The 27,093-nt window shown below is 55.9% G+C and overlaps 3 protein-coding genes across 10 annotated transcripts; 2 read left to right on the top strand and 1 right to left on the bottom strand.

Moving 5' to 3' along the window:
• Positions 1-1,986: 1,986 nt before the first annotated feature.
• POMT1 (protein O-mannosyltransferase 1) lies at positions 1,987-19,222 on the top strand. Of its 5 annotated transcripts, none has more exons than XM_045563704.1 (20): positions 1,987-2,152; positions 3,073-3,216; positions 4,670-4,776; positions 4,962-5,012; positions 5,564-5,710; positions 6,532-6,643; positions 7,046-7,111; positions 7,201-7,294; positions 7,507-7,662; positions 8,592-8,722; positions 9,136-9,231; positions 10,254-10,346; positions 11,944-12,040; positions 13,969-14,061; positions 14,350-14,470; positions 14,865-14,962; positions 15,566-15,679; positions 16,658-16,784; positions 17,827-18,004; positions 18,625-19,222. In XM_045563704.1, the coding sequence occupies exons 2-20, from the start codon at positions 3,095-3,097 to the stop codon at positions 18,797-18,799; spliced, it is 2,178 nt and encodes a 725-aa protein (XP_045419660.1). In that variant the 5' UTR covers positions 1,987-2,152; positions 3,073-3,094; the 3' UTR covers positions 18,800-19,222. The 5 variants fall into 5 exon arrangements, with proteins under 5 accessions (XP_045419660.1, XP_045419661.1, XP_045419662.1 ...); XM_045563705.1 differs by having other exon boundaries at positions 1,987-2,200; XM_045563706.1 differs by lacking the exon at positions 1,987-2,152 and adding an exon at positions 2,343-2,542.
• On the bottom strand, positions 19,217-25,380 carry UCK1 (uridine-cytidine kinase 1). 4 transcript variants are annotated; one of them, XM_045563709.1, is made up of 8 exons: positions 25,149-25,376; positions 24,592-24,751; positions 23,632-23,728; positions 23,267-23,409; positions 23,107-23,201; positions 21,051-21,099; positions 20,390-20,585; positions 19,217-19,920 (listed from the first exon to the last, which is right to left on the bottom strand). In XM_045563709.1, exons 1-7 carry the CDS (start codon positions 25,254-25,256, stop codon positions 20,404-20,406), a joined length of 834 nt encoding a protein of 277 aa, XP_045419665.1. In that variant the 5' UTR covers positions 25,257-25,376; the 3' UTR covers positions 19,217-19,920; positions 20,390-20,403. The 4 variants fall into 4 exon arrangements, 3 of the variants coding, with proteins under 3 accessions (XP_045419665.1, XP_045419668.1, XP_045419666.1); XM_045563712.1 differs by having other exon boundaries at positions 19,217-20,585; positions 25,149-25,380; XM_045563710.1 differs by having other exon boundaries at positions 19,217-20,585; positions 25,176-25,376.
• A 29-nt stretch (positions 25,381-25,409) lies between these two features.
• Positions 25,410-26,320, top strand: LOC123646580 (translation initiation factor IF-2-like). The gene is made up of 2 exons (XM_045563713.1): positions 25,410-26,033; positions 26,122-26,320. Exon 1 carries the CDS (start codon positions 25,415-25,417, stop codon positions 26,024-26,026), a length of 612 nt encoding a protein of 203 aa, XP_045419669.1. The 5' UTR covers positions 25,410-25,414; the 3' UTR covers positions 26,027-26,033; positions 26,122-26,320.
• Positions 26,321-27,093: the final 773 nt, after the last annotated feature.

The following is a 27,093-nucleotide window of genomic DNA, read 5'->3' as shown; positions in this document are numbered from 1 at the left end:
ATGTTGTATTGCCACTTCTAGTGGACCTTTTGCAGGCAGTAGGAGAGAGTTATGCTGCACTGGGAGGTGGGGAAGGAGCAAGCCAGGCCTGGGGCAGCCAAAGATCAAGAGTTTAGATTGGAGGCCCACCACGGTGGCTCATGCTCGTCATCCCAGCACTTGGGGAAGCTGGGGGGGCAAGGATCACGAGGCCAGGAGTTTGAGACCAGTCTGGGCAACACAGCAAGACCCTGTCTCTACAAAAAAATAATTTGCAAAGCATGGTGACACGCACCTGTAGTCCTAACTACTTAGGAGACCAAAACGGGGGAATGGCTTGAGCCCAGGAGTTTGAGGTTGTATTGAGCTATGATGACGCAGAGGAAGAAGTTTTTTTTTTTTTTAAGCCAGAGATCCTAGATAAAAAAAATAAAGTCTATTTTTTTTTTTTAAGGCAAGCAAAAAAATGAGGTTTATTGATGACAGAAAAATAGGATTATAGGGCAAGAGCAAGATATAGGTTTAAAGCATGATACATATGCCACAGATGACGACCAGACCCACTGCTGCAGCAAAGGGAGAACAAAAGGACGGGTGCACGAAAAGGGCAAGAATAAAGTTTAGACTGGAGTTAAGGCGGTAATTCTCAGCTCCGCCACTGCCTGGGTGTGTGACCTTGGGAAAGACATCACCATCTGATTGTAGTGTTATCTGCCTCACTGGGTAGTGTAGATTCTTAAAAGGTCACCGGTACATTTAGCCTAGTGCCTAAAGCCAGGGAAGAAAATTTAGAAATGGTCCCAAGAAAGCATTATTACTAAAACACTTTCCATGAGGAACTCTAATCCCTCAGATGCTGAGCCTCTTGACTATGGAAGAGTTGGGGATCTGTCCGCTCTAACCAGCCATAACCCGTTGTCCAGAGTTACTGCCCCCAGGGACAAGTGGTTCACAAGGCCTCAGAAGCCGCTGGCCCTGAGAGTGAGTGCCCGCAGGATGGAGGCTCCGACTCCAAAGCACCACCACTGCGCGCAGGGCACAGGCCAAAGCACCAAAGCAAAGCCTGCCCCACTCCCTCCTAGGGCCCAGGGAGCCCTCGCTGCCCAGCTCCTGAAGGATCTTGGGCGAGTCACACAACCCTTCGTGGGTAAGCCAGAAAGAATTCACCTTCACTACATTCCTAACCGGTGTCATCTAATGCTGGGTTGACCAAGATGAAAAAAAATCGTTGCAAGCAGTAAATAGTAATTCAAGTTATTAAATCTGCAGTGTCCTTTTAACATACAAGTAGACTAGGGCGGGGATGAGCCCGATGAGAGAGTGGTCCATCAACGGCTGTCCCCCATCCCAGAAAAACGTGGGAAGGACAGCGTCCAGCAAAAGTCCAGCGGGCCTTCGGAGAGGCTGGGGCACGAACAGGAGCCTGGAGGCTTCCCCGCGCGGCGCGCTGGGGAGAGGCCCGGCCGGAGCCCCGCGTGGTCCTGCAGCGGCGCGGCCCGGCAGGGTCCCCGGGCGTCCCCTAGCGGCGCAGCTCGTCACCCACGTCCGTGCCGGTGCCCGGGCGCTACCCCTGCTGCGCCGGCAGTAGGCGTGTGCGAGCGCGTCCGCGCAGCCGCGAGTCAGAGAGGAAGCGGGCGCCAGCGTCGCGCCCAAGAGCATCCCGGCTCCAGCACGGCAAGGGAGCGAGACCCGGCTTCACGCAGACAAGGAAAAGACGGCGCCGATGGGCGCCGGGCGGAGGAGAAAGCAGGGAGCAGCGGGACGGCGGCCGCTGTTTAAAAAGGTTTACGCACGCTCAGAGGACGCAGAAACCCGGGTCGCCCAAGCAGCCAATAAGGCCCCACGGGGGGCCGGGTCCTCCTGTTCAGTATCCTCAGCCCAGTTCCGCCGGCGAGCCGCGCCCTCGGCCTCAGAGCGCACGCGCACCGCCCTTTGCCAAGCCCGCCCCGCCCCCGGAGCGTATGCGCCCCGCCCCCGCCCCGCCCCTGGGGTGCACGCGCGCCGCTACCTGGCCTTGCAGGCGCGGTGAATCGAACGTCGAGCGGCGCGGTACGCGGTGTAGAGTGCCGAGCCGAGAGGCGAGGCTTGGCCCGCAACCGCCGGCCCCGAAGCCGGCTCCGAGACGTTGAGCGGGACGCGGGGAGCAGCTCTGCTGGGACTTGGAGAAACGCGAGTACGTTTCGGGGCACCAGGAACGGGAGCGCAGCCTAGACGCGTTCGAGTACGTCGGTGCGGGACGCGCGTGCGCAGCCTGAGGACGGGCTGGGGCCTTGCGCCGGGGTCCCTCCGAGCGGGGGCGGGGCCCCGGGATGCGGCGCCGGGAAAGAGGGTGGCGGGGACAGGGCGTCCTGTGGGGAGAGGGGCAGGCCGGGGAGATGCAAGTTGGAAGAGTGGAGGAGGAACTCCCAGGACAGATGAGGCCTCGGGAGGGCAGGGGGTGCTCATTGCAGGCGCAGCCTTGGTGTGAGGAAGGGGCCCCCAAGCAGATGCAGTCCCAAGAGAAGTGGAGCTCAAGGAAAGATAAAGCCTCGGGGAGAGAATTGCGTGCAAATGCACCCTCCAGGCAAGGAAAGGAGTACCCAGGGGTTGATGTGCCACTGAGGGAGGGGAGGGAGGCGCTTGGGGGGCAGATGTATCTGAGGAGGGATGAGGCTCTGAGGCTCAGGAAGGTTGAGGTCACTGGGCTGTAAGCAGCTGCGATGGCACCCCAAGAGCTGCCCGAAGTCAGAGTAGCTTGTGGCCGCACTGCCCGGCAGATGGGGAGAAGCCGCGACATTCAGTAAGGGCGGCCTCACTCCGGGAGGTGCTCAGCAGGTGCCTGTGGAATGAGTTGTTGAAAGGAGTGAACATTCAGCACTGAGATTCCTAGTGCCCTGCCTCTTACCCCAAACGTCTTTACATAAACCTTTGTGGTGAAACATGCGATAACTTTCCAGTATGGCTGCTCCATGAGCTTCTCTGACTTTGTTAATAGCCCGGCGTGCTGTGGCTCTCCTTGCCTGCGCTGGTGGTTCAGTACTATTTTTGTAGCCTTCTGTGAGCCCTACAGGGCTGCCACCCCTTTATTGTGACGGTTCTTCACTTCTTTTCTAGGGCATCCTCCTGAGCCTGCAAGATGTTGGGATTTTTGAAGCGCCCTATAGTGATGACCACTGACATCAACTTGAACGTTATGGTTCTGACCGGGGTGGGGTTACTAAGCCGACTGTGGCGACTCACCTACCCTCGGGCTGTGGTGTAAGCCAAACAACTCCATTCTTAGGGTGAATCTACAGTTGTGGTTTGTGACATGAAGTGCCTGATTGAACAGTGTAAACAGGAAAATGAAATTCTGGGCTTCTTGGTGATGGATGTTTTTGGCAGTGAGAGGAGAGACTGGTTTTTCCCCAGTAGACCTTTTAGATCTTGCCTTACAGGTCTGTGTCAGGTAAAACTTGGCCCATTAAACGGCTGCAGTAGAGGAAAACCTGGTTAGCAGCCTTAGGAAACCATTTTAAAATAGGAAGGCAGAGGATTGATGGATTGGAAAGCGAGTCTTCATCATTTAGAGCACTCAGCGTGTTTTTGTCATAACGGGAAACGTTTGCTGTTATTATTGAAGGGCTATTTATGAACTGATTAATATATGTGTTCTTTTTTGTTTAACTTTTATCATGGAAAGCATCAAACATATACAAAAGTAAAGAGAATAGTAAAATGACCCTGACACCAATATATTTATTACCCAGCTTCAACAATTATCAGTTCGTAGCCAACCTGCTCCCTGCCATGAATTATTTTGATGCAGATCCTAGACATACTTCATTCATAAATAATTCGGTATATATCTCTCAAAGATAAAGGTTCTTAAAATCAAAAATCTCATAACCATAGTAGCATTATCATGCCTGAGAAATTGACAGCAGTTCCTTGATACCATGATGTCCCAGATTGTCTGAAAATGTTTTATTGCAGTTATTCCTACATTCCTTTCACACTTGCAACTGTGTGGTGACCGTTGGGTCACCAGGTCTGATTCTGAATCATAGCCACAGACATGTATGTGCTCACGGCCCTGGGGGTGGGAGTGGGGAGTGAGCCTCGTGTCCATGAGGTTGGCCAGTGATGCTCACCTAAATCGAAAACTGGGGAGAGAGGTGAGAATCCGTTTGGGGCATACATCTTGAGTGCCAGCTGGGCTTGGTGAATTTTCCACCTTTGTCCCTATGGATGGATGAGGTTGTGTATGTGTCTTAATATTTGGGGATGGGATACAACTGGGGCAAAAGATCTGACCTTTGCTGATCACTCACCTAAAGTTGTTTGGAAGCACATGTACATTTATCCTCACACCTTTTGTCTACAGTTAAAATTTCTGGACTGGGCATGGTGGCTCATGCCTGTAATCTAACACTTTGAGAGGCCAAGGTGGGAGGATTGCTTGAGGCCAGGAGTTCAAGACCAGCCTGGGTAACATAGTGAGACTCTATTGCTATAAAATATAAAAAATTAGCCGGGTGTGATAGTGAGTGCCGTTAGTCCCAGCTACTTGGGAGGCTGAGGGAGGAGGATCACTTGGGTCCAGGAGTTTGAGGCTGCAGTAAGCTATGATCGCACCACTGTACTCCAGCCTGGGCAACAGAGTGAGACCCCATCTCAAAAAAAAAAAGAAAAAAGATTTTTAATTGAATGTAATGTTTTTTTTTTCCAGTTTTGATGAAGTATATTATGGGCAATATATATCTTTTTATATGAAACGAGTCTTCTTTTTGGATGACAGTGGACCACCATTTGGCCACATGCTGCTGGCCCTGGGAGGTAGGATTCATGAGTATGAGAAGTAGCCATTGCCTTTCAGGTCCTCAAATACATTTAAAACTTATCAGTGAATTTCTTAATGGCAGAAACCATGCCTTATTATTTATTTGTTTCCTTATTGCTTGCCATAGTACTCCAGAAATATTTGCTGAATGGGATAGTTACTGATTAATCCTCTGTTTTAGGTTATTTAGGAGGATTTGATGGTAACTTTTTGTGGAACAGAATTGGAGCAGGTAAAAGATAATTTTCATTTTCCTTATTAATGTGCACATATTAGAGTGGAGAGATAGTGGCTTTCATAGGGATTAACAACTGTGGCTTATTGATCTGAGTCCAGGATATAATAAATTATTTGGGTATAAGTGATGGACTTTTGAGAAGTCTGGTAAAAATCTCAGTATTTAGTTGCAGTAATTATTTTTTCCCTAGTTTTTGGTACATGTATCATGTAGCATCTGATTGCAGTTACCTTTTGTACCTGTAAATTTTTTATTTTGCCACAGTGTTTTTGGAAATAAGTGGGATAAATTGGTAATTAAGCAAAACAATAATTTCAGAATTCTTAGTCATCTTTCCTCTGCTTAGTGGGAGCTGGTTCATTGACTATGTAAAGCAAATTTCAAAGCCTTCACCCATGGCTTGCATACTCACTTGCTGATGTGGTCCCATTTTGTAAACTTTTGTTCTAGAGTCTGTGAACCTGACACTCTGAAAACACACCTGCAGTTTACGAAGATGGTGTGTGCACAGTGCTCTCAGCTCTGCTGTGTGGTTGCTTTTCCAGAATACAGTAGCAACGTGCCCGTGTGGTCCTTGCGCCTGCTGCCAGCACTCGCAGGGGCCTTGTCGGTCCCCATGGCCTACCAGATAGTGTCAGAGCTCCACTTTTCTCATTGTGCTGCCATGGGAGCTGCTCTGTTGATGCTCATCGGTAAGACCGGGGCCCCTGCCTCCTCTTGGTGTCAGGCAGGGAAGAACCAAGCCTTTGTATGTTTCATTGTGAGGCCCAGGAGAACTCAGGGGTTTGGTGGGTGTGCTGCACTAGGAAGTACTTCTGGTTCATCCAGATTCGACTCTGCGTCACCTGCTCCCAGGCCGACCCTTGGCTGTGGGGCTGCTGAACTGTGTGATTAGACTCTGATCAGTAGTGGGGGGGCGGGGTGCTGCACAGACAAGGGGCGCGCACACCTCGAGCACCTCCATCTGCAACCAAGCTTGTCACCTAATGAATGATAACTTCCCTCGTTCCATCACCTTCCCAGGCTTCAGCCAATTGAGTACCTATTAACTAATAGGTACTCTTCAGAAAGGATCTTTCAGCTCAGGTTTATGAACAGACGAAATTAAATCAGATGAAAAGTTAGACTAGAAAGTAAAAAAAGATTATTTATTGAGTGACAACCCTATATGAGGCCATGTGCCTATCCAATGCTTTAATATTCATGGCAGCCTTGCGGTGCCGGTATTACTTCCGCAAGTAAGAAAAATACTCAGAAAAGTTAAGTGATTTGCTCAGTTTATACCGTTAGGCGTTGGTGGGTGTGAGCCAGACCTAGGAGTTTGTCGTCATGGCTCTGGAGCGGGTCTCCTTCCAGCCACCCCATTTCTGGACCTCCCACCTTCACATCCTGTGACACTCGGGGGTGTTGCTGTCTGTCTTGGTTCACTGTGCCTTTTCTTGGGCATGTTTTTCATCTTTCTGCATTCGCCCTTGCTCCCTTAAACCTGACATACGTTTCATCTTTGTAACAGAGAATGCTCTGATCACTCAGTCAAGGCTGATGCTTTTGGAATCAGTGTTAATATTTTTTAATCTATTGGCTGTGTTGTCCTTCCTGAAGTTCTCCAACTCCCAAAAACACAGGTATGGAAAATGGGTATTTTTCCTAGTTAATGAGAAAAAAGATTTGGGGTGGTGTGTTGGCCTGAGATGGTCTGGGAACATTTTATTTTGAGGAGTGGGCTGCTAAGTGTCTTTTGGTCACCTCATACTTTTTGGGTTGGCCCTTGGCTCGTGACTTCATAAATGCATCCTCATTTTTCTATAACTTACACTGGCAGCAGAAATTTTCTGAACAAAAGAAAAATTCTGCCAGTACTGATGCTTTGGGAGCTGGGGGTTGTTTTCTTTATCACACCTGGTGCCCGAGACAGCCCCCAACCCAGGACGATTTCTCTAAGAAATGTTTGATTTCTCTGGCCTTCGGGAAACCTCATGTGAACCATTCCTTTTTCCATCTGCTCTGTTTTTCTGTTTTTACTCCAGCCCTTTCTGTCTGAGCTGGTGGTTTTGGCTAACGCTGACTGGGGTCGCTTGTTCCTGTGCAGTGGGGTGAGTTCGAGCCACTGGTGTGGGACGGTGTCCTCTTTCTCTTGTGTTTCGCGTCTTGTTCTAACTTTATTTCAACCCTGTCTCTTCAGCATCAAATACATGGGCGTGTTCACATACTTGCTGGTGCTTGGTGTTGCGGCCGTCCACGCTTGGCACCTGATTGGTGACCGGACCTTGTCCAACGTAGGTGCTGCGTTAGGCTCCCCTGTGTAGGAGGGTGTCACGGGGAGTATCTGGGGGAAAGACCCGAATCCTCAAAGCTTCAGAAGCAGATGGGCCGGGGCAACCTCTGCATAGGAGTTTGTGTTGCTGACTCTTCATGAGTCTGCGAAATCTGGAAATGGACACGCTTTTCCACATAGCAGGAAATGACTCTTCCTTGAATCTTCTGGCAGGTCTGTGTATTCTGCCACTTGCTCGCCAGGGCAGTGGCTCTACTGGTCATCCCAGCCGTCCTGTACGTGCTGTTCTTCTATGTCCACTTGATTCTGCTCTACCGCTCAGGGCCCCACGACCAGATCATGTCCAGTGCCTTCCAGGCCAGCTTGGAGGTAAGAAGTGGGTGCCGCAGCCACCTGGGAAAGAGGACAGTAAACTCAGTCTCCCTATGTAAACATCAGCAAGCGAGCATTAGAGGGAAAACCAAATCAATGAAGAATCCATGCCAGCATTTCTAAACGCATTCTGATGCTGGCAGTATGGAAATCAGTGAAGGAGTCAGCTCTCTGATATTGTCAGTTTGACAGTGCTTGGGAACATTTTAAAGTCAAGTCCTATGAGCCCTGGGCAGTTTTCCAATGCCTCACAGGACAGACTCGGCTCTGACATTCACTCTCACGAACTTGCAGGCAGAGTGGAATGTGTCCTTTGAGCTGGTTGGGACCATAGGCCCTGGCATCAGCAGGCTGCTCTGCTCTTTCTCTTTGAAGAGACATGGCCAAGCTGGAGTGCAGTGGTGCGATCACAGCTCACTGCAGCCTCGAACTCCTGGACCCAAGCGATCCTCCTGCCTCAGCCTCCCGAGTAGCTGGGACTATAGGCTCGCACCGCCATGCCTGGCTAACAGGGTCTTGCTATGCTGCCCGGGCTGGTCTAGAACGCCTGGCCTCCTGAATTGCTAGGATTGCAGGCGTGAGCCACCGCGCCCAGAGGGGACAGATTTCTTAACTACCCCAGTTCCAGTTTACTCATCTCTTAGACACAGTAGTTGTTCTTACCTCACAGGACGCTTGTAAGAACCAGATGAGGACGTGAGTGGAAGGTTAGCCGAGAGCCTGGCCGAGAGGTGCCATTCAGTCAGAAGAAGCTCTGATTATGATCATATGGCGTAATATGACATGATTAGATGATAGACATCATAACTAATTACATAATGAGAATTGCCACTACCCACATGTCACCCAGAGGCAGTGGCCACCGGGAAGGCACATTTAGGTTTGCTTCCCTCCCTCTCTCTCCTGTCTTTCTGCTTTCATCTCAGGGAGGACTAGCTCGGGTCACCCAAGGCCAGCCCCTGGAGGTGGCCTTCGGGTCCCAGGTCACTCTGAGGAGCGTCTCCGGCAAGCCCTTGCCCTGCTGGCTTCATTCCCACCAGAGCACCTACCCCATGATGTAAGGAAAGTGACTCTTTTAATTTGAAGATATTTTTTCATAATTTTGTTTATCTTAGCAACTTGTATTTTCTATAAGGAAGTTTGCAGGACGGAGGGACATTGAGCTCTCCGACACTGATTGTCAGTGAGCTTCGTGATTTCTGTGTGGAGCAGCTCGGGGGACCGGCGTGCGGCGGGCCGGGTGCGTGCCATTGGCGCCGGCGCTGCGGCTCTGCCTCGTTCAGCACTGTCTGTCTCTCGTCTTTTGGCCCCCGTTAGGTTTAGGGTCCTTGTCTGTTGTCTCTTCGTTTTCCCTGAAACACCTCGCTGGGTGGCATCTGTTGAAATCTCTTCCCTTTGTGGAAGCCTTGAGAGGAAGGCCTGCGCCTGACCGCTGGCCCACGTCCAGGTACATCCTTGTTGGCTTCACAGATACGAGAACGGCCGGGGCAGCTCCCACCAGCAGCAGGTGACCTGTTACCCCTTCAAAGACGTCAATAACTGGTGGATCGTAAAGGATCCTGGGAGGTGAGTACGGGTCCTAGAGCCCACCTCTGGGCCTGGCGAGACGCGGTCCTGAGGCTCAGTCCTGCGCCCTCTTGTCTGTCCGCGCTGCTCCGTCAGCGACCCCTCACCTTCCCCTCTGAGGGTCGGTGCAGGCGCCCGGGCCCCCTCCTGTGAGCCTCTCCCGCCACACCTCCCCCCCCTTCAAACACAAGGACCCCTCCTCGCTCTGCTCAGAAATGGTGTCGTCTTGCTGAGGTCTCAAAAGTCAGGTCCCGTCTCCGTGTCCCCAGCAGTTTCCTTCCTCTCCTGCCCTCCTGACTCGAGCAGCACAGCCCCTGAGTGCAGGGTGGCGGGTCCTCTCGGCCCACACCCTGTCCTGAGCTTCCGTTGCCCCTGGCAGCCCCTGCCCCAGCCCCTCTGGCCACCCTGCTCACGGCACGACCTGCCAACACGCGTCTCTAGAGCAGGGCAGCTCCTCCGTCCGGCTGGTCCTTCTGTGAAAACGCGGAGCCGGCTCCTGGGAAGGCGTCCTCCGCCCTGCCTGGCAGCGCCACTCTTCCTCCTCTGTCGGGCCGCTGGCCGTCTCGTGGCCGTCAGACACCTGCTGACTGTGGGTGGTTCGTTCACTGGCTCAGTGTCTTGTCCGTCCCACTCACCGCAGGGACGTGAGGGCAGCAGGCACCAGCCTGGCGTCTGGGACGTGATGGGCTCTCCATGCTCTTCCCTGGAAAGAATATGGAACAAGAGTCTGTTGGAAGATTTCTTGGCGCACACGGCGTATTTATCACTTTAGCATTCGTAGACAGCATAGAGTGACCTGAATGTGCTAATGACAAACTGAATTACGTTTGGAAAGGGACCTTAGGTTTAAGAAAAGAGTTTAATCAAGTGCACATGCGTGGCTTTGTAGGAATTCGCCTCATGCCAGCCACAGTGGGCTGGGGGCCGTCTGCCGTGAGCGTCTGGAGCGTGTGCCCTCCTAGCACGGCTGTCAGCTTGAGGGCGCTGGGCACGGTGCCACCGACAGCCCCGTTTCTCCCCAGGCACCAGCTGGTGGTGAGCAGCCCCCTGAGACCCGTGCGTCACGGAGACATCGTGCAGCTGGTCCACGGCATGACCACCCGCTTCCTCAACACGTGAGCACCGCGTCCTCCCTCACCGCTGTGGCTTTCCTCCGTGGCCCTGCTCGGAGCGGAGCGTGCGCTCTGCCGCCCCGTCTTGGGGTGTGCGGCTGTCAGATGTGGGGAGGGACCTCAGGGCTGGCGGCTGAGGGGAGGGGCCTGCAGGGAGTGGAGCTTTAGTCGGGGTCAGACAGAGCCCAGCACAGTCCACAAGAGACTTCAGTGCTCAGGGAGACCGTCAATGACAGGCTGGGCAGCAGGGGAATGTTACGAGTCTAAAAGATAAATGAGTTCAGCAAGGACTGAAGTTTGGGCATAAGTGGAGCGGCGGAGGCCTCCTCCCTGTGGGTTCTCATTTGGGCCTGGCCTGACGTCCTCTTCCCTCGCTGGCCTCTCCCGCGGGCCCTCCCACTTTGTCCCTTGCCTCTCGCTCTCTCACGGGCTTGGTCCCAGGCCCCCTCTCCTCCCCTGCACCAGTGTCTTGCCTCACACTCCCGGACACCCAGGTCCCCTAGGGGCCTGCGCTCCCCGTAGCTCCGTGTTCACACGCCCCCGCTGGGGCCGGTTCTCCTGGGAAGGGCCCTGAGGCTCAGGCGTCACCCTTGATTCTTCTCTTCTTCCATCCCTTGTTTACACCACCAGGAAATACGTCCTCTGAATCATCAGAACTGACCCCACATAGGCCTGCGTCCCGACCTCCTGCCTCCCCCTTGCTCCCCACAGCCCGCTCGTGTGGCTTCTCTGCTGAGAGCCCTCGGTGGCTCCCGGCACGCTCAGCTCTCCCCCTGCCGAGGCCCCTGGCAGCCTCTGGCACACTTGACCCTGTCTCCCACGCCTCCCCCAGCCTCAGATGACTGGCGTGGCCCCCTCGGGCCCACACTTGCTCCTCTGCTGGGCTTTGCTTGGGCTCAGCTCCCCCAGGGCCCACTCTGTGCAATATCGGCTACAGTGTCACCTCATTGAAAGTGTTTGCTGGGTGTTGTCCCCAAGCCTGTTCTAATCCGTGGCCCTCCCACAGCCTGTATGCTGGTGTCTGCCAGCGCAGATGGCCATCTTCCCGGTGCTGCGAGGGCTTTGTCTCTTTGTTCGCAGCTGGTGGCCGGCTCCTAGATGGTGCCAGACGCACGGCTTGGGGACGATGATCACTGAGCAATCGCAGGAGGAGGAAGTGGGTGTTTCTGAGCAGTGACGTTGCTGTCACGGGCCAACCTTTCCTTCCCACCTGGTGTTGCTTGGTCCCCAGGCAGCATCTGAGTCCTGGAGTCGGAGGCAGTGCCACACCAGGGTGCTGTGGCAGCGGTCCCGTTCTCTGAGGTTGGGTTCACTTGTCCGGCACTGGGTGGTGCTGCCCATGGTTGTCAGACACCTGGTGCAGCAGCGTGCGCTTCCCCCGGCAATGGGACCTGCAGATGCTCCTGCCTGTCGGGGTTTCCTATGGCCGGGCCCTCAGTGCTGCACCCGCACATGGTGGGGACTGATGGGACCAGGGTGTCCTCTAAGGCTGAGCTGGCTTTGTTTCTGAAAAGTGGCTTTTCTCCCTTTAATGAAACAGTACCTGCCTCTCAGAGGCGCTCGAGGAATTCCTTCCGAAAGCTTTGCATTGGTTTTCCAGGCATGATGTCGCAGCCCCCCTGACCCCCCACTCCCAGGAGGTCTCCTGCTACATTGACTACAACATCTCCATGCCGGCCCAGAACCTCTGGCGAGTGGTGAGTCTCACTGTGGCCAGGGCAGGTCACAGCTGTCGGTGATGCTGCTTCCAGCACAGACATCCCGGCCTGCCATTAGAGTGGTTCTGATTCAGAGTAAAATCGTGTAAGTTTATCCCAGCAGTTTGGGAGGCTGAGGTGGAAGGATCACTTGAGGCCAGGAGTTTGACACCAGCCTGGGCAACATAGCAAGACCCTATCTCTACAAAAAACAGTAAAAAAAAAATTAGTCAGGGGTTGTGGCACCTGCCTATAGTCCCAGGTCCTTGGGAGGGCCTGGGATCACACCACAGCACTCCAGCCTGGGTGACAGAGTGATCCTTTGTCTCTGAAGAAAAGAAATAGATGTTTTCACAGAAACAGACATTTCCTCCTCTGTGGAACTGGAAATCTGAGTGGTTTTGTGTGTCAGGCCTGAGTTTTCTAAGAGATTTTAGGTGCTTTGTGTTTGCTCCGTGTTGGGCTCTGTGGGCTCACATGGCTCTGCTGAGTGAAGGTTCTCCCCCGCTGCGTGGCCCCAGGACAGGTCCTGAGCACAGGACATCACGAGTCCCACGGCCCAGGACACGCGCCTCATGGCCAGCCCCGGGCTGGGTGTTAACAGGTTCCCTGTTCTAGGGATTTCCTCGGGGAGAGGCTGGGCCATCAGTGTGGGGGACGGTCCCAAGGTGGCTGGGCCTGTGGTTGCCTTTCCTCCGAGTGGCCGGGGGGACATGCTTCCCTTACAGAGCTGGGTCTGCTGGGAAAGTTTCCGTAAAGAAAATGTCCCATTATTGGGCCATTTCTCTGTGGCTCTAACGAGGTGAGTGCCAAGTGCAGCTGCTGCCCGTGATCACGCTGGGCCGTTTCACGTGAGGTCATGCTCCCCATCCCACGTCGGAGTGGTTGCAGCAACACCCGCCAACACCAGCCCACCCGCGTGTTGGTTCTCCACGGTGTGTGTGGCACGAGCCCGCCGGCCCATCCTCCCGGCAAAGCCAGGTGTCCGCTGACTCCCCGTCTCCATGCAGAGCCAGCGCCTCTGCCGCTTGGCCTGCTCAGTGCGCCGCGTGTTTGTTTTCGTGTCTCCGTCTTCTCCGTGGGCCTGCCTTGACGTGAGCTCTCCCAAGGGAAGTGCTGCGGAGTCTCACCCTCTCTGCCTGGCTTCCCTTTCTGACATCTTGCTGCCCACGGCTCCGCTGCTAATCCCTCCTCTCTTCCCCTGCTTCCTCCTCCGTCCCTTCCGATGGCACCTCCGGCACCAGGCGCCCACGTTTCAAGTCACTGATGTCCGCAGAACGAAGACGGAGGAGCCTGCGTCAGCAGTCAGCACCCAGCCCGCCGAGAGGACCTGGACAGGCTCCTGGGTTCCTGGCTCCCGCTCCACTTCCTGGGCGCCCTGGTTCTCGTCAATAAAATGGGAAAAGCAGTAGCCACGTGACCTCCCTGGGCCACATGAGGCCCGGCGTGTTCGGATGTGACAATGCAGAGTGCTCTTCAGAGCTACTTGTCTCTCTTGTCACCCAGGACGAGGGATCCCCCCATGGTGTGTCTTTAGGGATAGTGTCTCTCACCTTTGTTTGAGCCGCCTTGGATTCCTGCCGGAGCGGCCTGAGGAAGGCGCACTCGCTGGCCGGGGCGCTGCCTTCTCAGCACGCAGGCGTCGCAGGCTCGGAGAACGCTGGCTCTTCACTCGCCTGTCAGGACACTTCTCCCGTGCGGCCGTTGCAAGGGACTTGCTTTCCCGCCGGCCCTCGGACCTGCACGCCTGGGCATCAGGAAGAACATCCGGGACAAGCCCCCCGCCACCCCCTGGCAGCACCCTCGCTGTGGGCTTGTCCCCTTATCTTAGACCGAAATTAATGTTATCGTTTGGGGACTGGTCTTTATTTTTACATTCAAGGAAATTTAGGAAGGAAGGAAATCATTGATAAGGTCTGTTTTTGCAGGAAATTGTAAACAGAGAATCGGACACAGACGTCTGGAAGACCATCCTGTCAGAGGTGCGCTTTGTGCACGTGAACACGTCCACCGTCCTGAAGGTAAGGGCACCGCTCGTGGCTGGGCCGTTGTGAGCTGCACACCCCAGTCTGCCCGGTGAACTCTCCGGCTGCGCCGGCTCCCGCCGGGCAGACCCTGGCTAAGGCCCCGCTGTGTGTATTTGCGCTGGGGGAGGAGGTTGCTGTACCTTCTCAGGACGGAACCCTAATGTGACGCTCCTGCAGGGGACATCTGCTGCCCCGTGCCCAGTGTGGCTTCCGCTCCCAGCGGGAGCCAGAGCGGGGCCCAGCTCTCCCATCGTGCCCTTTTCTCTCCCGCACTTTCCACAGCTGAGCGGGGCACACCTCCCTGACTGGGGGTTCCGGCAGCTGGAGGTCGTTGGGGAGAAACTGCCCCGAAGCTACCATGGGAGCACGGCGTGGAATGTGGAGGAGCACCGCTACGGCAAGAGTGAGTGGCCGCGCTGCTTCAGAAAACTCGCTTCCAGTCGCTCGGCAGTTCACTAAGACGCCAAAACAGGGTTCTCGTTTAGGTGGGATCTGAGCGCATTGTCCGTGCTTGGTGACAAATAATGTCCCTCCCTCGCTTACCTGCAGCCATAGCAACCCAGGATACTTCCTCTGAGGTATTACTGGAAGGCGACCAATTCATCCCAGCACACACTAAGCCTCCAGAGGGGGGATGGCCTAATCTGAGCTTTGGGGGCAGCACTGGGCACTGGGAAGGATGCGGTGTGGTGTGGACTGCTGGGACCGCAGGGAGGGCAGCTTTGTGCCAGCTGGCAGCTCCTGTTCTGAGCTCCCTGACGTTCAGCTCCTGTCTTCTGTGCTCCGTGTGCTGCCAGGCCAGGAACAGAAGGAGAGGGAACTGGAGCTGCACTCCCCGACTCAGGTCGACATCAGCAGGAACCTCAGCTTCATGGCCAGATTCTCAGAACTGCAGGTGACGCACGGCCAGAGGGAAGCCCAGCTTTGCTCAGCGGAGGCTGGCACCTTACCAGGGAAAGCGCTGCTGTCTGCACAGTTCCTCCCCGAGTCAGGCTTTGAAACTGGAGCCCCAGGCTCACCAGCACAGAGTGTCTTCTCTCTCCAGCATAAGTGACTCTATGACACTGCTGGCCTTTTCCTAGTGGCTCTGCAGTAGGGAGAAGTCAGAGACAGGGAGCTTCCGCATCAGTGGGACATTGCAGCACGGCCGGGTGTCTTCAGGCCCCGGTCATGTTGAAATGGGCCATGTTCAACATCACAGTTCGAGAGAAGTCAGAATCAGAAACTCGGAGAGCCCTGAATCTGACAGTGGCCTTAGAGAGCACTGAGCCCAATCATTTAGTCTACAGAGGAGGTGACTGGAGCCCATGGGGTGGGACGACTCTCCCAGGCCACAGCTGGGGTTAGAAATCAGATTCTCATTGTGCTGCTTCTGTTGCATGGTCCACATGAACTTGAGGTTGGACCATTCATAGGTGAGGGGCAGTAGTTCATTCCAACTCCTCTGACAAAATCCACGTGGGACTGGAGGCGTCTGACTGTCCTCTCTTTGTTCCAGTGGAAGATGCTGACGCTGAGGAGTGATGACTCAGAGCACAAGTACAGCTCCACCCCGCTGGAGTGGGTCACCCTGGACACCAACATCGCCTACTGGCTGCACCCCCGGACCAGTGTGAGTGGGCGGCTCTCCCGGCAGCCATAGGTTTGTCTCATTCCGCGGGAATCCCTTCTGCCAGGAAGAGCGGCCATTGCACCCCACGCGGAGTCCTAGGTTCCGCCAAAGCCTTCCTAATGAAGGCCTGTGGCTGGCTTTTCTCTGACGCTTTGGCCGCACGGAGCCAGTGCTCCCTCAGATGCCAGGGAGTAAGTCCTGCGTTTCTGCTGAAGGAATTCAGGCTTTATTGCTTTGATTGGAGCGCAGTGTTCCCCTTTTCCTGGCAAAAGTGGTTTTTATTTTACTTTTTAGAGATGGAGGTCTCACTGTGTTGCTCAGGGTGGTCTTGAACTCCTGACCTCAAGTGATCCTCCTGCCTCAGCCTCCCAAAGTGCTAGGATTACCGGGGTGAGCCACTGCACCCAGTCAAAAGTGATTTATTTTAAAAACATTCCTGTTTTATCTTCTGCGCAGCACGTAGCGGCTGAGCCTACCAGTGCTTGTGTGTGTATCATCTCTCTTCGTGCAGTGGAATAAAAGCGTCATTAGGGCTGGCACGGGGACCTTGCTCAGCAAATAGTCAGTGAGCGAGTGAATGCCAAAGTGCCCCCATCTCCTCCTCCCCGAAGTGGGTAGGGAGAGCCACCCCGTCAAACGCAAGTGCTTAGTGCAACCCAGGAGTGTGTCCTAGGCTCCCAGTGCAGACGTTGTTATCCCACCGCAGATGACTCTGTCATTACAAAGTGAATCCCACCCCCTGGTTTTCAGTTTCCATTTACAAATTCAGAGTGTCAGCACTTTTCTAGAAAGGTCTCATCAGGAACGGCCATGTCCACAGACGTGCGCACTAGTAGTACGGTCGAGGGGATGCCAGGATGTGCCTGGCGTCTTTAACTCTTTGCTGACGCAGAGTGTGCATGTGAACTTGGGCAGCGCAGTCACCGTCCCTGCCTGGGCAGAGGGCAGGCGGCCAACAGCCTGTCCCCGCGCTTGCAGGCACAGATCCACCTGCTTGGGAATGTCGTGATCTGGGCTTCGGGCAGCCTTGCCACAGCCGCCTACACCCTGCTCTTCTTGTGGTACCTGCTCCGACGGCGAAGACACGTCTGTGACCTCCCCGAGGGTGAGTGCAGCCCACACAGGGCTCGCCTTTATGTCTCTTCCTTCTCGTGCTGATGGTGGTTCACTGTGCTCAGGTGACAGCCAGCCTACCAGGACCCTACGCCAAAAGGGCCCCTCTTTGATCCCGTATTGGGGGAACTTCAACAATCTTTGTCTCCCCAGAGACAAAATGTTGCAGTTAAGTTCTCTGTGGCGCTGGAAGCTTCTCCGGCACAGTGTGGCGTGTCGGGCAGGAATGGCTCTCTAACCTCACCGCATGCTACTGCATGCATCGGAAAGGGCAAGATGGAACAGGGCAGCAAGCACCTAACAGAAACCCACTTACCACCATCTTGCAACAGAACAGACAAAACCAGGCCAAGTGTGGGGTGGCTCACGCCCGTAATCCCAGCACTTTGGGAGGCTGAGGTGGGAGGATCACTTGAGGCCAGGAGTTTTGAGACCAGCCTGGGCAACACAGTGAGACTCTGTCTCCACAAAAAATTTAAAAATTAGCTGGGGATGGTGGTGTGGCCTGTAGTCCCAGCTACTCAGCAGGCTGAGGCGGGAAGATTTCTTGAGCCCAGGAGTTCAAGGTTACGGTGAACTATGATCACCCTACTGTGCTGTTAGCCTGGGTGGCTTAGTGAGACCTTGTCTCAGGAAAGAAAGAAAAGGAAAAACTATCCAGTGCAGAGCAGGTTTCCCGGCTCTGCTGGGCTGGGGGACAAACACGGCCCCTCCACAGCCCCCGGTCTCAGCCCCAACTCGCACTTCCCAGACGAGACCAGATGGGCCCAGGTGGGCTGGCACCTGCCAGCAGGGAGTCCCACGCTCACACAGACCGGCTCGTGTTTGCAGGGAAGGGGACTGTTAGGACCTGGAGAGGCTGCTGAAGGTGTTGAGACGCAGTTTGTTCTTCCTTCACAGCCAGTGGGGAGGGCTGGGGGGAGAGTAAGAGAAATTGAGAACTGAGGCCGTGTGTGTAACTTCAAGATGAGAAGGTTGGTGTGCAGGCCAGATGGAGCCCATTGGTGCCGTCTGAGACACGCCCTCTCCCACAGACGCCTGGCAGCGCTGGGTGCTGGCTGGGGCTGTGTGTGCCGGCGGCTGGGCAGTGAACTACCTCCCGTTCTTCCTGATGGAGAAGACACTCTTCCTCTACCACTACCTGCCTGCGCTCACCTTCCAGATCCTCCTGCTCCCTGTGGTCCTGCAGCACATAAACGACCACCTGTGCAGGTACGGGCGCTTTGCAGACAGCCGCTGCTCATTCAGGCAGCAACTCTGTGCTGTGCAGAACCCCTCAACCCCAGGCAAAGCCCCGAGCAGCATCCAGGGGTCACGACCACCGATTTCAGCATAGCTCGGACTGGGCTATGTGTCCAGAAAGGCTCGAACAAGGCACTGCGAGATCCAGCGATGGGAGCGGTTGAGAGGATGGGAAGGGGGAGGGGACACAGGTGGCTGGGATTGAAGGCAAGGACCAGAGAGCCTCAGGTGTGCTCACCACAGCAGCTGGGTGATGGCTGATCGTGTGGTGCGTGGTAGAGAGAACCTGAGAGCTCAAGCGAGGGCCATGAGGTAGTGACAGCAGGCTTGGGGCCCCTCTGGCATCCACATTGATGGCCCAGAAGCAGTGGCAGTTCTAGAGGTCCTGTGAGGAGGGTCACTCTTGGCACATCCAGACAGGAGAGGGTCACAGGTGGCAGGAGAACAGAAATGCAAAGGACAGGTCTAGAAACCTACAGGCAGAACCCACATGCCTTGAGAGGTGACCACGTGGACAGCAGATGCCGAGAAGGCGCCAGGCAGGGAAACCACGAGGGAGCCGGCTGTCTTCACCCTGCTGCCACCCGCAGGTCCCAGCTCCAGAGGAACCTCCTCAGCGCCCTGGTCGTGGCCTGGTGCTCCTCTGCATGTCTTGTGTCCAACGCGCTGCGCCCCCTGACTTATGGGGACAAGGAGCTCTCGCCAGACGAACTCAAGGCCCTTCGCTGGAAAGACAGCTGGGACATCTTGATCCGAAAAAACTAGAATAAGAACCCGTGAAGAACGCCTGCGCTGGGGCAGGACAAGACAGAAGGCCTTTGTCAGTCTGTTTAACCAGCAGAGTGGCCCTGCTAGTGGGGACTGGCCTTTGCCAACAGCCACAGGTTTGGTGTTTGGTTTGATGGCCCCGATCCTTCCTACAAACACCCCCGAGCCCGAGGGGGCCCAGCCCTGCCTCCAGCAGCTGCGCAGAAGTCACCAGCTGATACGGTGTCAGATAAGCCGCCTTCCTTGCGGCTTCTGCAGGTGCTGTGACCCTCGCTGCTGTGTGAACAGTGCCCTCCGTGGGATCCTGCTGAGACGGTACGAGCGGCACCTCCAACAGTCAAGGTCTGTCATCCACACATTGCCTTGTCCTGAATCTGTCTCTTCTTACGTAATTAAAGAAAGGACACGTTGGCATTTGCATTCGGTGTTATTTATTCATTCCCCTCTGAAAGGGCCCAAGCTTGACAAAACCGTCACAGCTCGGACACTCACCTCGTGTCTGCATCACTACGGCGAGTTACATGGGATGGAAAGAAGCCCAGAGCTGCCTGTGCAGTCTGGCTTGTGACAATGGCAAGGGACACTTCACAGAAACAGCCATCATGTGGGAGGGAAGACAAACTTGGACAGAGACACAGATCATTTGTGAGGCCGTGAGCTCAGGACTGGCATAAGGGACAATGGCCGGCCTCGGGCAGCCACACTCACTGGAACCTCTACCGTCCAGCACGTGTGCTGGCTGGACGCACTGTGCCCTGGATGTGGCCCTGAGCTGCACTGGGGACAGCCCGTCCACAGACAGCACCTTGGGCTCGGGCTCCTGGTGCTGGGTCGGGGGGCCCGGCCCCGGGCAGGACTGTGGCAGATGACACGTGTCCCAGTCGGGACAGACCTGACCGCCGCTGCCCTGCCCACTGCACAGGCGCCCACAGCCTGGACCGCAAGAGCCCCGTGTGCTGTGTGTGATACCGGCTGCTCCCCAAGGCTCCTGCCACTCCTCTGCCTTTGACACGCAGGGGAGGAGGAGGGAGCCATCTCGTTGTGGCTCCTCTCATTGGTGTTTCCCGCTCCTGACTGCAACCATGGAACTAGGCTCATAGGTCACAGCCAGCCTTGTTCTATGATATAGAATAAAACAGAAATCACTGAAATGTATAATGTGAAAGAGGAACATATTCTCTCATAAAACATGTTACTTATACATGTGAGTGAACCACGTCAGACTGGAAAACGTCTCTGGGTTCCCTGTCAAAAACACCAGGCCAGCATGGTGTCCTGGTTGTTTCCTCAGTTTCCCCAACTATACATGACTTGCACTCCTTGCAGAAGCAAGCAGGCTTAGGCTTGCTACGTGTTCTGTGGCATTTCTCAGTGACCTGGAGAGATTTTTAAACCTCCCCAAGCCTGAGGAAGCAGGTGAAGGACTCAGGAATGCCCTGTCACTGTCCTGTCAAATTGAGTTTGAATGACACATCCAGGCTCCCACTCGCCTGGATCCTAACGCCACCCTGGGACACGGAGAGGAAGCAGTGGGTGCGTTCCCAGGGCAGGTGGGCACCTCCAGGCCCAGGCCCTGCATGCACGTGCCTGTCGGGAGACCCTCAGTGGGGTCTGCTGCTGGATTCCAGGTGTGACCGTTTGCCGGAAGTCAGCACCCCGGGGTGGTCTCCTGGCTCAGAAAAGGTCCTCTTGTAGTTTCGCCCATTGGACCCTCCGCGGTGCCATTTGCAAATGTCGCCATTCAGGATGTCCTGGATGTGCTGCACAATCAGGTTGATGGCAACTGCGGCGAAAGACAAGCAGTGGGTCAGCCGCATCCATCCTCGGCACGACGTGATGCTGGCACAAGGCCCGCTGCCGCACGCTGAGTGCCCCACTCCCAGCAGCAGCAAACAGCCACAAGTGACAGCCCTACTGCCACACGCTGAAGCACAGGTCTTCGCGCGTGGGCACCTGCCCGGTGTCATGTCTCAGCAGAAAAACGCACGTCAGGACACAAGCACGGTAAGACTTACTGATGCGGCCTCTGCTAAGGCCTGGTTAAAGCCTGGTTAAAATTCTTTCTGCTAACAAGTGACAATCCCTGTCAAACAGTTTTAAATAATTTTTAAAGCATGTTTTAAACCTGTGCCACAGATAGGCACATGCATTGGGAAGGCCCAGTAGCTGCAAAAGGGTGTCACAGCCCCTGCTTCGTGGCTCTGGGAGGGGGACAGGAGCCAGGCAGCCCGTCGGGCCAGGTTCTTACCCATGTTGTCAACCCCACGAGGGATGATCACGTCTGCATACTTCTTTGTCTGCAAGGCACAAAGGAGGTTTTTGTGAGGATTTTTCCATCAAAGGTGATTTCAGGTGCTCAGAACTAGCGACAGCAGGAGGGGCAGCCCTGGGGTGCTCAGAGATGTCGGTGTCATTGGCAGATGGGGAGCAGGGGCTCAGCTCTCCACCCCGTGTGAGAGACAGCAGCCCAGGTGGCGAGGCAGAAGGTGACGTTGAGACAGATGAAAGAAACTGCCACTGCTGGTGTCTCTGAATCACTTATTGTTCTAGTTCTTTTCCATGAACACCATGGCAGGGAACAGTTGTCTGTGCTAACAAGTTAATTCACTGGGCCAAGCCAAGGGTGGCACCTTCCACAATGCAGGACATTGTTCCTCTGGGATTACACAGAAACCTGGGAGGAACAGGTAGGGTAGTGCAGGACACAGCTGTGCGTAACCCACTGTTCACACCGGTGCTCTGGATGCAGACAGCCCCTGCCTGACATCCTTCATCCACGTTTGTTCTAATTACCTGCATTGGTATCCGCCTGTTCCCTGTCAGACGCTGTGTGGAGTGAGGGCAGGCCCAAACAGGCAATGCTGGGCCACTGGGGAGGGACCCAACCGGCAGGTGGGAGACCCTGGGAGGAGGGTGCTGTGAGGGGACACACCTGAACCAGGCAAAGCTGGGGCAGGTGGGGGGCAGGGCATGGTCCGGGCTGAGGGACAGACCTGCCAACTGTGTGGTGCTGCTGGCATGTGGATTTGGGCCAAGGAGGATGGTCACAAGAGTTGAGCCGCAGAGGCAGGCAGGGCCCAAGTCCTAGGGACAGCTGTGTCTGCAGGCAGTGTGGCCCACCCAGGGAAGCACGAGTGCGAGGGCTGTGGCCCTGGGTTAGGGGGCGGGAAGAGAGGGAGCCCAGAGGCAGCAGAAGCCCAGGAATGGGTGGGTAAGGGTCGTTAGCAGGGCGGGAAATGGATATAGTCAGGACTTTTGTTTTTAAGCCTCCTGGGTCAGAGACCATAGACAGGAAATACTTAAGAGATTGGGTTCATAGGACCGTACAAGTGGCTAAACGTGAGGGAGAAGGAGACCCCGGAGTGACTCTGGGGCTCGGCACAGGACAGGACAGGTGATGGCACTTCCTCTACTTGAGTCTCCTGGTCAGATTTGGTGTCCAAAGTTTTACCGCAAACCACCTACTTTGCCAAATGTCTTTCTCTGAGTAACAGAGAGACTATGACAGCTAATTTACTTTTCAAATTATTTTCCAGAAATTTCAGAGAACATGAATGTTAACATGTTTCTTTAAATAGCAGCAGATAGAACTTATTTGTCTAAGGCAGGAATCCGGGTTCTGGTTCCTTTGTGCTGTATTCTTACCTTTAAGAGGCAAAAGACTCTTAAATTTCTCTTTAAAACACTCCAATCTGAGTAGAGCCACGGTCCCATCAAGTAAGTACGAGAAGGAGGAAAAGACAGGCAGCTGCCCGACCGGGAATTCCTTCTCTACAAGCTGGTGGGCCTCAGAGCGCCAGCCCAGAGCAGCCTGGGGGACACATGCCCTGCAGGAACAGCTACAAAACGCCCACGGTGGGCCAGATCCTGGTAGGAAATCGAACAGGCCAAAGTCCCTGTCCTCATGGGGTTTACCACTCAAAGGCGGGAAAACATAAAACACACAGCACACGTCAGGTAAGAACCCCCTGGGGAAACAGAGGCAGAGCAGCTGGGGAGGGCGCTGGCAGGAGTGCCAGCAGTGGCGGTGCAGGTGCCGTGTGGGCAAAGGGCTGATGCAGGCCGGAAAAGAGCCAGCGTGGCCCGAGGGGAGATGAGGGGCTTTTTAAGGTGGAGGAGCAAGTGCAGAGAATGTGTTTAGAGCTGAGAGCCATTCCCTGGGTACTTGGCTGTATCATAAGCTCAGTTCTTCATTTTTAATCAGATCACTTTCATCCAAATTTCAGCTCTGTCACAGAACTGGAGACCCTGTGTCCTTCTGAACAGGGAGAAACAGGACTTTCAAGTAAGCGCAGGGTGGGTACCGGCAGGCAGAACTCCTCGAAGGCGGGCTTGACGAAGGTGGTGTACTGGGTCAGGATCTGCTCCAGCTCCCTCCCTCGGTGAACGTCGCGGAGAACTGCAGCGACAAGAGCAGGGCCTCAGGACTTGCAGCCACCCCCACCGCCGCCCTCACCGCCTTACCTCTGCGAGACAGCCTGACGTCAGAGTCTGTGTCCACAAAGAGGCGCAGGTGGAACATGTCCCGGATCTCCTGGCTGTAGAACACCAAGATGCCCTCAAACAGAACCACGTCCGCAGGGTAGACCACCGTGGTCTCCGGTAACCTGTGAGGGGGAGATGAGGAAATGGGCCTTGCTGGCGACACAGGCTCTCTGGAGCCACACAGGCAGCTTCAGTCGCGTCTCGGGGACACTGACTCTGTGGAGGGGGCAGATGGCCACAGAAACCAACTGGGGCAGGGCCTGCTACCGAAAAGTCTGTGTAAGCCCAGAGGGGACACCCTGCCCAGCCCCTCTCTTTGACCCTCCCAGGAACCACCTGCTTACCTAGAGTGGGTCACAAAATCATAGGTTGGGACTTCAACAGTTTTGCCCTCCACGATGTTTTTCAGAGTCCTGTGCATCAAATCATTATCAAAAGCATCTGTAGGGATGTAGCACAAACCAAGGTAAGCCGGCTGCCCTTGTGCAGCGGGCAGGAGGAAACGCCCCCTGCCTCAGGCTCAGCACAGCTGGGTGCTAGGGACACCAAGGACCTAGAACATTAGACTAGGAGCTGCCCCTGCAGTTTGTGTTTGGTAGCAACAGGGCCCGCGCAGTCCTGCAAACCACAAGATGAACCTGTCCTTGCTGCCCTCAGGCAGTGCCACTGCCCAAGCTCTGTCCCACCAGGAAGCTGGAACACAGATTTCTGATTGGCTGTCACTGGGAAGTGGGTAGGTTGGGCCTCTGCTTCTCTCTTTTCTGGAAATAACCACAGTTAGACTGCCACTTTGCAGGCCTTCTTCCCACATGTCCCTGAGAAAGCGCTGAAAATGACAGCCAACCAGAGTGGAATCTTCTAGTAGTGGCAGGTATCTCCTTGCCCCACCTTCCTCTGTTTACCTGGCCCTTGACCAGTCCAGGAAACAGACCTGGGGGCCACCAGCTCTAGTTTCCCACTGCTTCCCGCACCAGCCTCTCTGAGGACTCTGCCTGGAGGCTGGGGGTGGTGGGGGGTGGGTGAGAGGCCCCAGTGCAACAAAGGGGGAGGGAAGGTGAGTGGGTTTCCCCATGACCACCGTGGTGGCAGTGCAGTGGTCCTCACAGCTCCTCTGTGCCACAGGCTTCCTGACTGGCTCCAGCCAAGCTGCTGTGGGGGCACCCAGGGCCCAGAGCGCTCAGCACAGTCCTCCTGATGTAACTGTGCAGTCCCCTCCACGGCAGGCTGCACAGGGAATTTCACGGAGATCCACCTCTGGGCGCAGGCCTTCCCCAAACCTTCCCACTGTTGGGCACCTGACCTACCTGGGTGGTCAAAATTGTACTGTCCCTTCAAGGCCTTAGCCTTCTGTTCTGCTGTCAGGACCTTATAGAACCTGTCCTGGCTCAGGATGACCAACTTGCGCTGCCGGTGGTCCACCTCATTCTGTCCCAGCAGCTCCATGATCTTCTCACACACAGTTGACTGGGGGGTACAAAACCAGAAGTCCCTGCCTGGAAACTCATCCAGGCCTTTCCTGGGCGTTTCTGCTAGGAGCTGGCTTCTGGAGACACTGACCCATCACCCCTAGGGGGCTGGTCTCAGCGGGAGGGGGGTGGGGCCCGTGATGGGGGCCAGCACGGAGTGGGGGTCCCCAGGGGCCAGGCCAGTGGGGAGGCTTGGGGAGAGCCCGAGGGCAAGCGCCCCTACCCCCTGCGGGCCCCTCGGTCGGCCCCTGGCCCACTGCTGCCTGCAGCCCCTTCGCCCCTCCCCTGCCTGCGCCTGCAAGGGGGCGCCGCGGCTGGGGGCTGGGGTCTCCTCTCCGGTCGGGCCGCGCGGAGGCACCGGTCAGAGGCGAGGCGCCCGGCTAGCCGGCCCTTACCTTCCCGCTAGCAGTGCCGCCGCTCACCCCGATCAGGAAGGGCCGCTGGTGGGGACGGTCGGCCTCCGGCGCGGCGCCCTCACAGTGGCCGCCTCCAGCCGAAGCCATCGCGCCCTCCGCCACCCCGCATCGGGTCCTCGCTCCCGCCCCTTCCCCACAGCGGCGGGCGCGCGCGCCCCCAGTGCAGAGGTCGGCGACGACCCGCACGACCACTTCCGGGGCGCGTGCGCGTTGCGTGGCGGGAGGCGTAGTCCGCGGAGCCGCGCATGCGTTGCCTGGTCCTCGCCGGGGTCCCTGCCGAGGTCGCCGGGGGCGCTGGGGGCGTGGGGAGCCGCCCTGGGACGCCGCGGCCGCTCGTGGCGACAGCTGGCTGCAGAGCACAGGTTTCCCCCAGCCTCGCAGCCGCTGCAGGCGTCTCGGACGCGGGCGGCCGCCCCAGCAGGCCCGTGGCCAGGAAGGTCCTGGGTCCGCACCGCCGACGGTGGCGGGGAAGGGAGGCGCCTGAGCCCCCCGGGCCCTGCCTGGGGCCCTCCGCCGCCCTGGGGCCGCCGTTTCCGCAAGGTGGCAGCCCTGGCGCTGCCTCGGCCCGCCGCCCCCGGGCCCTGCTCCCCGCTGGCCGCCGGAGTTTGCGGACCGCGCGAGCCTCCCCCCGCCCCCCGCCCGCTGGAGCCCTCGGGGCTGCCCCGTGCCTCCCGGGACGCGGGGGGCAGATGTCACCCGGTGACTTTTTAGGCTCGAGCCATGGGCTGTGGGCACCCAGGTCCACCTCTGCCGCCAGCGCCGGGCGCGGGGAAGGTGTGAGGCAAATGCTGATCGGCTCAAGTCGTGCGTTTCCCCAGGCGTCGAGACTGTGCAAGTCTAGCTCCGAATGCAGCTGAGCCCTCCGTAAATATTTGATGATGCTGAAATTTGACTCAGGTGGGTCTAGAGGAACGGGCAGACATCCCAATTAACGGTTCCTGTCACTTCGCAGGTATTAACCAGTGGGACGGGGCGAGAGGGGACTGGCGTCCTAAGCCCTGCGGACAAGGACAGCGGGAAGCTCCCTGACCGGCGGCTGCCAGGTTCTGAGGGACAATTGGATTCAAACCTTGCCTTTCCTGAGTGACCTCGGGCAGTGATGTGATCGCTAGGTGCCTCCATATCCTCACTGCCGAGATAGGGGAATTTTTTTTTTTTTTTTTTTTTTTTGAGACAGTCTCACCCTGTCACCCAGGCTAGAGTGCCGTGGCGTCAGCCTAGCTCACAGCAACCTCAAACTCCTGGGCTCAAGCGTTCTTCCTGCCTCAGCCTCCCGAGTAGCTGAGACTACAGGCACGCGCCACCATGCCCAGCTAATTTTTTATGTTTTTAGTAGAGATGGTGTCTCGCTCTTGCTCAGGCTCATCTCGAACTCCTCAGCCTCCCAGAGTGCTAGGATTACACCGGGCCCGGGCCTAAAAACGGGCATTAACCTGCTGAGGATTCCCTGCTGTGAAGCACACAAAGGGCTCGCTGGGGGCTTGGCCCAGAGGAGGTGCCTGTTCTGTTTTCTTGGATTCTGTGTTTGTTTGTCTGACATCCATTCACAGAGGACCAGTTATATTTGCTTATTTTCTGTATTCTTGGTGCTCTGGCATTTGAGGGCCTTATAAACCCCTGGAGCAACTTCCCCTCCCAGGGCCAATTTTTTATTTTTTATTTTTCTTAAGAGACAAGGTCTTGCTCTGTGGCCCTGGCTAGAGCGCAGTAGCTATTCACAGGCAAAATCATAGTGCTCTGCAACCTTGAACTCCTGGGCTTAAGCAGTCCTCCCACCTCAGCCTTCCAAAATGCTGGGCTAGCCAGTTCTTACAGATAGATAGCAAAGGACTGGGCAGGAGCAGGCCTTTCTTACGCAACGCAGCCAGTTCCAAGTATTAATATATAGCCCGAACTATCTCTTTAACTCTCTCTCATCACAAGC

The sequence above is a fragment of the Lemur catta genome, chromosome 10 (assembly GCF_020740605.2).
Source record: "Lemur catta isolate mLemCat1 chromosome 10, mLemCat1.pri, whole genome shotgun sequence".
Taxonomy (NCBI): Eukaryota; Metazoa; Chordata; class Mammalia; order Primates; family Lemuridae; genus Lemur; species Lemur catta.
Note: the sequence above shows the minus strand (reverse complement) of the source record. Positions and strands in the feature narration are given on the sequence as shown.

Excerpts from the sequence above, each read along its gene's own strand:
- POMT1 (XM_045563704.1), top strand. The coding sequence starts at position 3,095 with ATGTTGGGATTTTTGAAGCGCCCTATAGTGATGACCACTGACATCAAC. Across the intron at positions 5,013-5,563 it reads GTGGAACAGAATTGGAGCAG|AATACAGTAGCAACGTGCCC; the intron begins GTAAAAGATAAT and ends TTGCTTTTCCAG. Across the intron at positions 14,062-14,349 it reads ACACGTCCACCGTCCTGAAG|CTGAGCGGGGCACACCTCCC; the intron begins GTAAGGGCACCG and ends CACTTTCCACAG.
- UCK1 (XM_045563712.1), bottom strand. The coding sequence starts at position 25,256 with ATGGCTTCGGCTGGAGGCGGCCACTGTGAGGGCGCCGCGCCGGAGGCC. Across the intron at positions 24,752-25,148 it reads GCGGCACTGCTAGCGGGAAG|TCAACTGTGTGTGAGAAGAT; the intron begins GTAAGGGCCGGC and ends TGTACCCCCCAG. Across the intron at positions 23,202-23,266 it reads CGTCAGGCTGTCTCGCAGAG|TTCTCCGCGACGTTCACCGA; the intron begins GTAAGGCGGTGA and ends TTGTCGCTGCAG.
- LOC123646580 (XM_045563713.1), top strand. The coding sequence starts at position 25,415 with ATGCGTTGCCTGGTCCTCGCCGGGGTCCCTGCCGAGGTCGCCGGGGGC.